General features: G+C 40.1%; 1 protein-coding gene across 1 annotated transcript; it reads right to left on the bottom strand.

Annotated features, from left to right (window-relative positions):
* Positions 1 to 1272: 1272 nt before the first annotated feature.
* On the bottom strand, positions 1273 to 13357 carry LOC109864433 (fibroblast growth factor 18-like). Its single transcript, XM_020452224.2, has 5 exons — positions 12660 to 13357; positions 12458 to 12494; positions 8451 to 8628; positions 6373 to 6479; positions 1273 to 3286 (listed from the first exon to the last, which is right to left on the bottom strand). Exons 1-5 carry the CDS (start codon positions 12689 to 12691, stop codon positions 3008 to 3010), a joined length of 633 nt encoding a protein of 210 aa, XP_020307813.1. The 5' UTR covers positions 12692 to 13357; the 3' UTR covers positions 1273 to 3007.
* Positions 13358 to 13753: the final 396 nt, after the last annotated feature.

Below are 13753 nucleotides of genomic sequence, written 5' to 3'. Positions count from 1 at the left end.
ATTAATATGCATATCATTATTTTATTATTACTACCCTGTAAGTCATTTGCACAGGCACAATATTTGTATTTTGATATACTAAATTGACCATGAACCTGTTAAGGGATTCCGTATGGTACGAGTACCATACATGAAATAAAAGGTGCTATGAGACACCGCAAAGCATGACTGAGCATCGCGTGAAACACACACGCGTGAATGGAACACTAGTTCCGGTTTGGAGAATCTTCATGTCAGATTCAAAACAGTACTTTTAAAAGCAGACAGAGTAAGAAACATGTATAAGACATCTAAATCCAATGAAGGAATAGAGTCTTCATCTGGTGTAGCTAGGTGGCTAGCCTACTGGGTGTCTGATAACATCAGTAGGAACTTAAACAAAATACCTTTTTTGTTCAAAACTGCCATTTTTCAGTCTGACGGTTACTGTAAACACCATTCCAGCGCACAACATTATAAGACATGCTTTTCCACATTCCTTCATCCTGTTTTTAAGGAGGAAAAATGTCTCAAACCTTTGTGCCAAAAAGAGGCTTACAACATTTTGTATTGAAAGTATTATCATTTGTATTAAAGTAACACAGTGTTCAGTCATAGAATGTTCACAGCAGAGAGCTCACTGCTATTCTCTCAACATTCCTTGTCTTCATGGCAAAATGTCCTCTTTCTAGATTTAGTTGTGCCAGTAAGGAGCCCATCAGTGCACTGGCTACACCAAAATGCTCAAATATCTCTCCATATTTCCACAATTTCAATGATACCAAACTCCCTTTATCCTGGTTTTCAGCCTTGACTTTGATGTCCACATAACATTCCAAGCAATTTATCTCTGATTTTATAAGTTTAGGACATCCCAGTTATGATTGCAATTTGCGTAATGTGAAAGGTTATGCGGGCACTGTCTGCCAACCCACATCTTAACTCAGATGTTAGATTAACAAAAATCTATATTTGTATCATGTGGACCAACAAAAAACTATAATAATACTTTTGTTCCTTGTAGATAAAATTGTCTTACAGTCAGTACATGCAGTAAACATCAATTCTATCCAAATATTAAAGAGGTGATGAGAGGTAACTACTAACACCTAAGATCTGTTGGAGAACGTCTTAGCATGGACCAGCTAATGTACCGTTAAAGTTCACGGTTAGGTTATAGTAAACTTGTCAGCCATTAAAACACATTTCCAATCCTTAGATTAGCTCTTCCAATGATTCCGCAATGCAACCTTTCTCAACATAGAAATCTACTGCTGTTACAAGAAGCCTTCACACTTTAAGGTTTGTATATGAAAATGCATACCTTGGCAGTATGCAGAGAAGGGAATGTACTCAATGTCTGACCAATTGATAGCTACAACATTAGTCTAAAGTTCTATAGGAAAGTAGTTACCAGTGAATTTATATAACCCCAATGTCTAGGAGAGAAAAGGCACATGTACAGTATTTGCCCCACAACTATAAACACATAGAATACCTTTTTTAAATATAGTCCTCATTTTATTAACAGAGGCCAAATAAATTCATCACATTGTATTTACAAAGAAAGGCAATAAATATCTTATATAGTCATAAAATTATTTTTGCATACATTTTAAAAATGCATAAATGTGTCATGTTGTTAGTAGCATCTTATACAAAACCTGTCAGGTGGTAGACAAATATATAGGCTACTACAGCTGTACCCAGGAATAGAGGCTGAACTTTGTCGTCACTGGTAAAATGGTCAACATTGTTCTGTTGGGATCACAACTCCTCTGGTTGCCAGGTCTAGTGATGGCCGAAACCTGTTCCCCGAATCCAAAATAAGCACATTTCTCGTTATATGGTTTTCAGGGTTTAAGAGTTGGGTCTTACAATACGGAGATAGTGGGTGGGTAGGATGAATATATACCTTTCCTAGTACGCATTATAACAATTCAGTGCTCTCGACAATATAACTGGCTTGATTGAACACAATGTTAGAGATGAAGAGTTTTTGGGATGTCTCTTTGAACATGGGTGCTTGGGTGCACCATGAACAACCAGTGATACAATCCACCTTTTGGTTGTAGGCCTATGAAAAGCAGGGTAAATTGGTGGATGCAGATGGTAATAATACCAGATAGCTTGCTCTGTGTCAAAATACATGTATATAAGATAACCTCATATACTTGTACGGCAATGTTTGAGAAGCTGTCCAGTATTCATTAGTCTTTTTCAACCATTCTACCACACTAAGGAAAGTAAGGCAAGAGGTGGGATATTACATTTCCCATTTTAACAGCGTCAGTGTTTCTGTCTCAGTTAACTTCTGAGCCACATCAACTCAGGTTAAACAAAACTACAACCCCGTCTGTCTGATGTCTGGCTAGTCAAAGCATGTTGTGTTCAGCTGAATCATAGGTTGCACACCAACATGTCAAAGAAATCACACAGTGCACAACGTGTTCAGCGCATTCCATCCAGAGTAGGCCACGAGTCAGAAGGTATCAACAGAGGGGGAGTTGAGGGAGAGAGAGGGGGCACTGTCAGATGTTGCACTCAAAGCTACGCAGTTATCTAGGTAAACTGTTTCACCTGCCATTGTCGCCTCTCTCCATTTCGTCTCCATGGCGTCCCGATTCCAGTGGAAAATATGGGATCCATGTTGTCTGGGGTAACACAAACAAAACTGACAGGTATTCCAATAAAATCTAGTGGATGATTTGTATAACATTTATAAACTCATGCTGTCAGAATGATGCCTTCAGTTTGCAATTCAAAGGAGCAGAAGATGGTGGCAAAAAAGGTCCTTTGTCGTCCTTAGTTTATCCAGTATAAATAAAATAACAGACACGTTATAACAATTACCCAGAAACATCCAACAGTTGGGAGATGTTCAATGTTCCTGAAATATAAAAATAAAACCTCTGAATTTTTTTTCTTTTTTGTCGCCGTTCTTTTTACATAAGTCTTTAAGGGGTTTTAAGGCAACAAGCTTTACATAGCCTTTGAAACAACTGTGCGTGTGCTGTCCATTGGACAATCAGTTTGTTTTGGGGTTGTGTTTTAGGCGACGTGCCCTTCGTGTCCGCTTAGTTACTGTAGTGAAACGAAACTCTTCCAGTGGGTCCACCTTACCCTTTGGGTGGCGTTTCATGAAATGCACTTCCTGTTGTGTTTGTGTGGTCCGCGATCCTTTTTTGGGCCTCCCCTTCCTGTTGAAGCCCAGGTACCAGCCTTTGTACTTGGCTGACACGAGAGCTGTGTAGTTGTTCTCCAAGAATTCTTCCACGAAGACGCACTCCTGGTTCCTTCCATTGAGCTGCAAAGAAAACAACATGTTAAGACACTTAGCACCTGGTTTCTAACACTCTGAACCAATGACTTCCGCCTTCCACAGCGGCAAAACATCAAGCGAAATCTACTTTACCTACTGCCAAAGAACATTGCTGTATGTCATAGAAGCCAGAAAGAGATGGAACTACTACAGTTGCATTTGTGGTATAGCTCTTTTAAGGACACAGAAACGTTACTAGACATTTCACACCTTGAATTTGTAAGTTTAAGCTATGTGAGTGTTTAAAAAGAATAATACTTGTTTGTGATGTACACTCCCCTATGTATGTATTTAGACAGGGAAGCAAGACTCAATCAGATCAAACATTAACCGGCGTTAACCGACACCCCGCATAGCTGTTTTGGCTGTGTCTGAGGTGTAACTGTGTTGGAGCTGTCAAATCTGGGAGCAGCTGCTCTTGATCATCGACATGGAGCCACACCAGTCCCACATGTTAGAAGTTCAGAACGAGAAAGTGTAGGCTATATAGAAATAACGACGCTCAAATTGAAAATCATTCGACAAAATAATTAGGATTTCCATCAGCTTAATGGAGGTGTAGATCACATGTCACAATCCTGTGTTCTAAACTTGTAAACAAGGCTGCATGAGATTTCTCTGAAAGAAATACTTCGGGATTTTGGTCAGATGAACTCGTGGATACCATTTTTATGAAATTAGAGGTAGTTTCGCAAGCCAATGCTAACTAGCGTTAGCGAAATGACTGGAAGTCCATAGACTTCCAGCCATTGCTCTAACGCTAGTTAGCATTGGCTTGGGAAACTACCTCTAACTTCCTTCACATTGGAAACAGAGACATAAAAATGGTATCCACAAGTTCATCTGACTCTGGGGAAGTAAAGGGCCTCATTTCCAAAATCCTGACGTATCCCTTTAATGCAGCCAATGGCAATGTCCGCTTAAGGTATAATGCCGGGAGCCACTTCGTTCGACCTCCGACACCTCCAAAACCACCACGATGCAGATGTTGGGTAAAGCGGATCTGATTTAATAGATTCCTAAAAGTTTTAGGTTTTATATCAGGGTATTTATATACATATCTGATTTACCATTTAGAAATAAAAGCACTTTATATATCTAGACCCCACATTTTAAGATGTATTTTGTATTAAGTATTTTGACAAGATTCACTTATAATGTATTAATGTAGTCAAAAGTTTAGTATTTGGTCCCATATTCAATGACTACATTATGCTTATGACTCTACAAACTTGTTGGATGCATTTGCAGCTTGTTTTGGTGTTTCAGATTATCTTTTACCCAATAAGAACTGAATGGTGAATAATGTATCATTTTGGAATCGCTTTTACTGTGAATAAGAATAGAATGTGTTTCTGAACACTTCTACAATAATGTGGATGCTCCCATGATTATGACCATGAATGAATCATGAATAATGATGAGTGAGAAAGTTACAGATGAACAAAGATCATACCACCCCAAAAATGCTAACCTCCTGTTATTGGTAATGGTGAGAGGTTAGTGTGTCTTGAGGGTATGATCTCTATGCCTCTGTCATTCATCATTATTCAGGATTCATTCAGGATTATCCATAATCATGGTAGCATCCACATTAATGTAGAATTTTTCAGAAACATATTTTGTTCTTATTTACAATAAAATTACTCCAAAATGACACAAAACATTATTCACCATTCAGGTACTATTGGGCAAAATATAATCCGAAACTGAAACAAACTGCAAATGCATCCAAGGAGTTTGTAAAGTCACAAGCCTGAAGTAAACATTGTGTGCTAGGAATATGGGACCAAATACTAAACTTGTGACTACTTCAATACACTATAAGTTCATTTGTCCAAATACTTATGAACAAAAACCTTTTCAAACGGGGGGACTCGATGTATAAAGTGATTTAAATTCTAAATGGTAAAACAGAAAAGTATGACAATACCCTCAAATAAAAGGTGACATTCAGTAATGTCCCCTCATATAACACATTTGATCTCAAATCCAAAATGCTGTAGTGTCGGGCCAAATGTATAATTCTAGCTTCACTGTCCAAACAAATACAGAGGGGAGTGTACATGCTGCTATTTTACATGGCGCCACCTGGTGAACAAGAGGTATAATTGCAATGGCTTTCCTCCTGTGTGGGCATTAGACTTCCAAAGCACTGTGATCATTGTGAGGATTGCAGTCTATAATTGACCGATGAAGTGTCAAAAGAAAGGCACGGGTTACTTATCAAAGGGTTTGTATTCAGGGGTACACTGAGTGAGCATTCTCCATTATGGCTTGTATGTTATGCAAGTGAACATACAGGTAACTGCCAAAATAAAGGAAACACCAACATAAAATGTCTTAATAGAGCATTGGGCCACCACAAGCCAGAACAGCTTCAGTACACCTGGGCATAGATTATACAAGTGTCTGGAACTCTATTGGAGGGATGTGACACTATTCTTCCACAATAAATTCCATCATTTGGTGTGTTGTTGATGGTGGTGGACAATGCTGTTTCAGGCACCGCTGCAGAATCTCCCGTTAGTGTTCAATTGGGTTGAGATCTGGTTACTGACACGGCCATGGTTTACATTATTATCATGCTCATCAAATCATTCAGTGACCACTCGTGCCCTGTGGATTGGTTGCATTGTGATCCTTTGGGGGCATAGCCATGGTAACCAAAATAATGGCATGCCCAGCATTTTTATACATGACCCGAAACATGATGGGATGTTAATTGCTTCATTAACTCAGGAACCACACCTGCGTAGAAACACCTGCTTTCAACATTCTTTATATCCCTCATTTACTCAAGTGTTTCCATTATTTGGGCAGTTATCTGTAGATTCTTCATACATTGATGTGTATTATTATGAATGTGTTGCTAAAAAGGGAACTTAAGCACACATAAAACCATGTTTCTATGCTTAGGCATAGTAATGTTCACACTGGGGTGTCTCTTTAGGTGTTCTCTGCTATTATACCTAGAAAACACAAGAGAATAGAAAAGGCCCAATTGTATTTCATTGAGTTAGATTTTCCTCGTTCTCTGGCAAGAGAGTGACAACCAAGGATGTGCTTACCTTTCCAACTATTTTGCCATTCTTGTTCATACAGATGTAATGCCCACTCTCCTCCCCTTTTATTCGAATATGGCTCCCAAAGGTTTCCGTCTCGACAATAAGAAGAGCTAGACGGCGAAAGAGAAACAAAACGTGATAATTATTTTCAAACACTTACATGCATTGAGTTGATACAGTCCATAAACAGTTTTAACCGATAAAACATTTGTTTGGTAATTTACTATAAACCCCAGAGAGGTAGACACCAATATCAGTATCATCTTCCTGCAGTGATAAAGTTTACACAACAACATATGGGCCAAAACAAAATGGTTACATTTGAAATGATCCATTCTAAACAAGCACACCAGTGGCTTCTTTTGCTCTGTCACATCCTTAACCCCTGTGGGGTCAGCTTTGTTTCTGTTCGCTCCTCGCGGGCAAGAGATCTGCCAAACATTTTGGAGGGGTTACGCTCCCTCAGGATTAGGTTTCAGGTTCTCTTTAGTCTGTGCTCACTCAATCAAAAAGTTAAAGATGATCCATCTGTTTAACACACTGGTCTATTCAGTGGCACTCAAGGGAACGGAGGCATGAGGGGGGAGCCAGGAGGTGTGGGGAGGGGCATCTCCAAAATTGTCCCTTTAAACAATCTTGGATGGGAAGGGGAGTGGGAAACTCATCTGAGAACTGACGTGGAGAGAGAGAGAGGGAAGAAATACAATGGAGCTCCTGAGAGGAGTTGGAGAAGCTGGGACAGAGAGTGCCACAAGTCCCCACTTAGCTGTCCCTCTTCCACCCCTTTCATACTACAAAGGTAAAAAGCAAGCTGTACTGTGATAGCCTGGCTTGAAGTGGTTTTAGTGTAGTGTTGCTCACTGTAGCCAAGCTATAGAAGCCCCACAGCATTTTCATTGCTGGCTCTCAAACGACTGTGCCGAGGGCGGACTTGTGCGAGTGCAACTGGAAACTACAGGTGCAACAACTGCCTTTAAAAAACATTTACCAGCACCGACATGGATTTTTACACATTTTTACAAATACCTATGCATTTAGATATAGATATAAGATGCTATCCTAGTAGGACAAATGGTGACATCAATTATGTGGGATTGCATGTGACACGTTATATATACCACATTTGCCTCCTGCCTGAGGAGAATTATAACTCCCTCTTAACCGCGTTTATATGTGGGGTAGCTGACCTTGCTGTAGCTGCGGCTCCATTTCTCAGCCGTGCTTTCTGACCCTCCATTGTGCGGTCACTGTTATGACTGAGTGAGGATTAGTGCAGAGATGAGAGAAGAGTGTCTTCCCAAGCCTCCTGTTAAATCAGTGTCAGGGAGTTCACAGGTGCCAGGTACTGGGGCTGAGGGGGCAGGGTTGGCAAGTCTTCATGGGAAACATTGAATCTGCTTCCACTCAAGCTCTAACAAGCAACGAGAGGAAACCTCGCCTCAGCATATCTGTGACTGAACACAGTCGACACAACAGTGAGGTCGACTCGGGCCGGCAACATTACCGCCGACTGACTGTTTGTTGGCAAATCATACATGTGAGTGCAAACAGGCAAGCACTCCCATACAAACGCACCTAGACCACCGTCCAACTTTGAATAGAATATGTGCCATGCCCACAGTTACTGTAGAAACTGTAGTGAATGTAGAAACTGATAGACCCTCTGTAGACCTGGAAACGACTATGCCAGGCATCACACAGAATTACTTCCCATGACAACAATCAGCTGTATTCCCACCTCAGTATGGTCACTGAACAGAACAGTGGAAGGAACACAGCTGAGATTCAATGAATAAAGACAATATATACATCTAGCCACGCTTTATCTGTGGCAGACATGCTTATAGCCTCAAATTCCCACACTATTCATCATTGTAATGGCTTAACCAAGCAATCAGTAAGTAGCAGAGTTAGGGTCAAAGTTCACAAGTTAGAAATGTAACTCCAACTCTGACCAATAGCGGTCCAAAATAGGTCCAATGAATCCTGGTTCACATGGGATAATTCCCACAGTAAAGACCATTGATGAGGGGAACTGGCTCAAGTGTCTGTAAGTGAAGTGCACAGGAATTCTCCCGTACCGTACTTGCCCCCATCGTCTCCGTTGGCGTTGACCTTCTTGCCCAGGATCTGGACGTGCTTGCCCGTGGTGCGGCTGTACAATTGGTAGATGCGGATCTGCTTCCGGCTCAGGTCGTCCGGGTTCCGCGTGTGGTTCTCGATATAGATCCTAAAATCAGCTGAGCTCTGTTGTGATTCCTGGAGGAGAAAGACATGACACAGGTGTTCATGGAGCAGCTTTTACTCGGTACTCTGTCATGAAGCTCTGCTTGGATGTTGCTCTGCTTGGATGTTGTAAGCTGATCTAACTGTGCGGCATTGAGAACACATTTAAAGAAGCAGAAGAGAACAAAAGTGCAACATGGTACGTGCTTCATTATTATTGCATGTCTTTGTATTGAGGCGGCTATTTACTATTTGCCTGGGGCCATATTGAGAAACCAGTATTCCATTTCCACAAGCAAGCAAGCCACTAGCAATTATACACCTGAAGCATCCAGACCTGTTACACTATCATCAAAAATATATCTGCCCTAGGGCCCAGTAAGGCCTATAAATCACAGTGGAGACGTGGATGCGATGGCGAGAGGCAGCTCCTACCATAAAACACACTAGGAAGGAGCATCTCGTAACATAAACTCCCCTATTCAAATATTTCACGCCGTTAGAATGAATGCAAAGGTCTGTTCTGCACTTACAAGTTGCCTAAGGGCCTACTTTTTTTATTTAAATAGCTGACTTCGACAACACATCCAAATACATGCAGCCTGAGCGCCCTGTCACCCAACCCCATATGTGGATGGGAAGGAAAATGTACACTTTCAAAACCCCTGAAATCTCAATTCACGCCAAGATCCTGTTCCCCAGCTGTATCATGTGGTAATTACATAGTAATGGCCTTTTATGTAGCTTCTCTCAGGTGGCTAATTATATACACATTACATTCTCCAACTCCTTGTTGTTTTAACCTCAGCAAATGAATGACATTTGGTGAATGAGTGGGGAAATATGCTCAGGGTAGAACAAATCTTTAATACAAAAGGGGAAAACAAACCACTGATCTGAATACAAATCCCAGTTGTTCGAAGCCACGTTATGGCTGTTCTCAGTAAAAAAATTGGTGTCAGCAAACATTAAAGGTACTACATAACACAGTTAGTTTTGGAAATACTATCGCAAGTATATTAATCAAAATATGAAACAATTGTATATCACTTTTTAATATTCAACTAAAAGAAAGTAATTTGCCTCAAGAAAACATGCATCTTAATCAATAAGCAAATCTTATTTAAATATCTTTATCAAACTTCCTTTGAATTGAGTCAATGTTTAGAGGGAAGGAACATTAACAGTTATTATGATACACCTCAGAAGTTCATATAATAGAGCATCCGATAGAGCCTCTACAACACTCAAAGAGCATTCAAAACCAATAGAGCATTCAATAGAGCCTCTACAACACTAAAAGAGCATTTAAAACCAATAGAGCATTCAATAGAGCCTCTACAACACTAAAAGAGCATTTAAAACCAATAGAGCATTCAATAGAGCCTCTACAACACTAAAAGAGCATTTAAAACCAATAGAGCATTCAATAGAGCCTCTACAACACCTAAAGAGCATTTAAAACCAATAGAGCATTCAATAGAGCCTCTACAACACTAAAAGAGCATTTAAAACCAATAGAGCATTCAATAGAGCCTCTACAACACTCAAAGAGCATTTAAAACCAATAGAGCATTCAATAGAGCCTCTACAACACTCAAAGAGCATTTAAAACCAATAGAGCATTCAATAGAGCCTCTACAACACTAAAAGAGCATTTAAAACCAATAGAGCTTTCAATAGAGCCTCTACAACACTAAAAGAGCATTTAAAACCAATAGAGCATCTAAACAACACTAAAAGAGCATTCAAAACCAATAGAGCATCTAAATAGAGCATCCAAAACGCTCCACAACCTAGGAGGACATCATCATAACCCCCCCCCCCCCCCCCCCCCCACTCCAAAAGCTAACCACCAAGCCAGCATGAACTAAAACATTTTTGGGGGGGATAACTACTGCTGAGGGATTTGTGCCAAATCTCTCCATCTCTAAACAAACATAAAGGTTTGTTTTGTAGACAGTTGCATTTCACATCGAGGAAAAAAGGCAAGCCTCTGCAGAGGGCTGAGGTTAATGCAATCGACAACATTTTTTATCGAGCCGTCTCCCTTTTCAAAGACGGCCCGAAAATGGATATGGTTGAAACTTCAAAAGTCTGGCACCATCTTCACTGGGAAGCTTAGCCCCCTTGCATCTCAGATACGCTTTACTATCTGCATAACACAGTCTACCTGCCATCAAGGTTGTCCTACATAATTGTATTGGTCTATCTAAAGGGTTTTGTCTTTAGCAAAGCCTCTATGAGACTTCCTTCTGGCCTACATCTTAATTACAGAAATAATTAGTCATACAAAGCAAGAACTATATCAGAATTTAAACACTAGTATTGTATTACTATCTAGGACTGGGGCGAAATCAGACAGTAACACTAGCATTGTTTGTCCCAATTCCTTTGGAACAATCAGAGCACAAACCCTCACATTACCCAGTTGTGTCTCGTTTTTTATTGGTGTCTTTGTAAAATGTCCCCTTTTATTATGAAATGGGAATGCCAGGTTTTGTAATCATGATCCCTTGACACATTTATTAAGGAACATCTCTGATAGAGATGTGGTGTCTCTGACAGAGATGTGAAATCCTAGAGGTAAAAGGGGCGATTCTACTCTCTGTCTTCGCTCATCAGATGGATTGGCCTCTCCATAAATAATTAGGTTGCATGAGTGTTCTGTTTTTTTGAAATCCAAAGTATTTTTTAAGAAGCTAGATTTCATGACATCTTATCACGTCAATCAGAGGGGAAAGGATTGGGTGCATTGTATGTAATTACTTAGACCTGTATAAATAGAAGCAATATATTTTTTAAATTTTCACATATGCTTTAAATTGGAGACAGGGTGAAAAAGGTGAAACAATTCTAGTAGTTCTCTGTAATCCTGGAGAGGTTTGATTGGCATCACCTCGGTATATGATACTGACTAGACTATAAAACTACCCCAACAACAGAGGCATGGAAGCATGATGTGGGCTAACCACTGCTTCTCACTGTATCCAGCAATATAACATGGTGGTTTCCTAACGACCCTTTATATCTGACATTAATTTAACCCAAATACATCATGTCAAATGTCTAAATGTTTTACATTCATGTTCATATGTCCACATATCATGAACAAACAATAACCAATAGCCTACAAGCATGCCCAAAAACGGAAATACATGAATTGTTAATATTAAGCTACAGTTAAGAAATTGAATCTAACACCGTGCAGAATGTTACTTTACATAATAATACATCATTTTAATTTTGACTTGAGTATTGCATGAAAGGTAGGCTACAGACAACCAATTTAACAAATCAATCGCATGCGAAAAAGGCGCGCGATTCGTGGAGTTTATATTATTACCGAATATATCCACGACACTGAAAATGATCAGAATCGCAAATGATCCTGATCTAAATATCTTTAAATTTCTTCAGGTTACATGTCAGTTTTTTCCATGCCTCAACGCTGGCTCAATGGTGCGCTGTGCGCTTATCTGATGCACTCGAGGACTCCTCGTTCATTAGAGTAAGGTGCGCAGTAGTGTCGTTTCTTCTACATTACAAACCTATTTCCCTACCATACATGTCATGTTTAAACAAGGGTAGAGTTACTATGCTTGTATTTTTATGAAATGGACAATACAACTTTAATTAGGGAATTGTGTTAATCTTATGTATTTAAAGTCATATTAAAAAGTAATAAGACAAAGCTCAGAAAAATAACCAGCGCGCCTAACCACAGTATTTTCCAGTTTGCAAGTATCCAATTATATGATAACGATTTGTTCATAATAAATCCAGAATGGGTGCCGCAAAATCACACACACACACACACACACACACACTGTCCAAAAACTGAACAATCGACTCAACCTACCTGGAGCTGGAAATAGAGGACCAGAAAATGTAAACACCTGGAGAGAGAAGGGGAGGAGGGGGTTACTCACAAGCAATAACATTAAATATAAACACTATAGCCTAAATGGATGACAAGGGTCGTAACTAGCTTTTAGCGACTTCTATTGGTAAGAATGTACGTGTTTTGAGAAACGAAAGGAATAGAAAGATGGAATCCTTACAGGTATATGAACCTCGAAGGCAGAAGAGACATCGTGACTTGCTGAAATACACCTGTTTCCACAGTTTTAAAGCCCCGAGAGAAGTAGAGGATAGACCCGCCAGCGTCCTTAAACTACGCGAACAATTCCGGAGGTGCCTTTGAATCCCAGGGTAATGATAAACAACTGGAGTGCAACAATGTCAATGAATGCAACATTAGGTGCTTCCTTGTAAAAAAAAAAAAAGATCCAGGGGAAAAATATAGCCTATTGTTTCCTGTCCCCCTCCAAATCTCCTCGCTCCGCTCTCACGGGCTGTGTAGACAGTGGTATCTTGCTGGGCGCCGAAATATTCAATTTGCAACCATTGCTTAGTATAATTTTCCCTTGTTTAAAAATCCATTGCGCGCACCCTCTTTGCTCCCAAAGGTGCTGCTCCAAAGATCAGATGTATTTCAATTCCGTGCGTACCTGGGGATATCTACACTTTGCATGGATCATGTTAATCTTCCGACTCCACATTGGAAAAAGGGCAAAAGGGGACAAGTGCGTAAAATTGAATAGGAACATGTAAATAAAAAAAAGTTATGGGGTATACCTCACGTTGTGATAAGACTTCAGTGATATCCAGAGAGTATAAATATTACATCTGAATCAAACCCAGCGGAAGACCTTCGTAGCAGGGGCGATGGTGTAATGCCTGTCAGTAGAGGGTCTGCGGCTAAGGATTTGGGCACAGTGAGTTTTTTTTGTTGGTGGGTGGAAACTTGTCAGCGGTGTGCACCTGATAGGGTAATTTTTGAGAGACCATCAGTTTGGAGAATGTTTTCCTCTAGTCATAAATGATGGTGCTTGGGAGGGAGTTGGTAGGCTACAAGGAGGGACTCACAAATTGATTCCTTGTTTTCAACCCTTTAGAAAGTTCTGTATATCCATTTCATTTGGAGCAATTCGATAAGGGATATTTCCTTAAATGCAAGTTTAAGTTCACAAAAAAATAGCCTGGGCTACTTTACATTTTAGTCATTTAGCAGACGCTCTTATCCAGCGCGATTTAGGTGCCTTGCTCATGGGCACATCGAGAGATTTTTCACCTAGTCGGTTCAGTGATTCGA

Source organism: Oncorhynchus kisutch, linkage group LG19, assembly GCF_002021735.2.
Source record: "Oncorhynchus kisutch isolate 150728-3 linkage group LG19, Okis_V2, whole genome shotgun sequence".
Classification (NCBI taxonomy): domain Eukaryota; kingdom Metazoa; phylum Chordata; class Actinopteri; order Salmoniformes; family Salmonidae; genus Oncorhynchus; species Oncorhynchus kisutch.
This window is presented reverse-complemented; position numbering and strand designations above follow the sequence as displayed.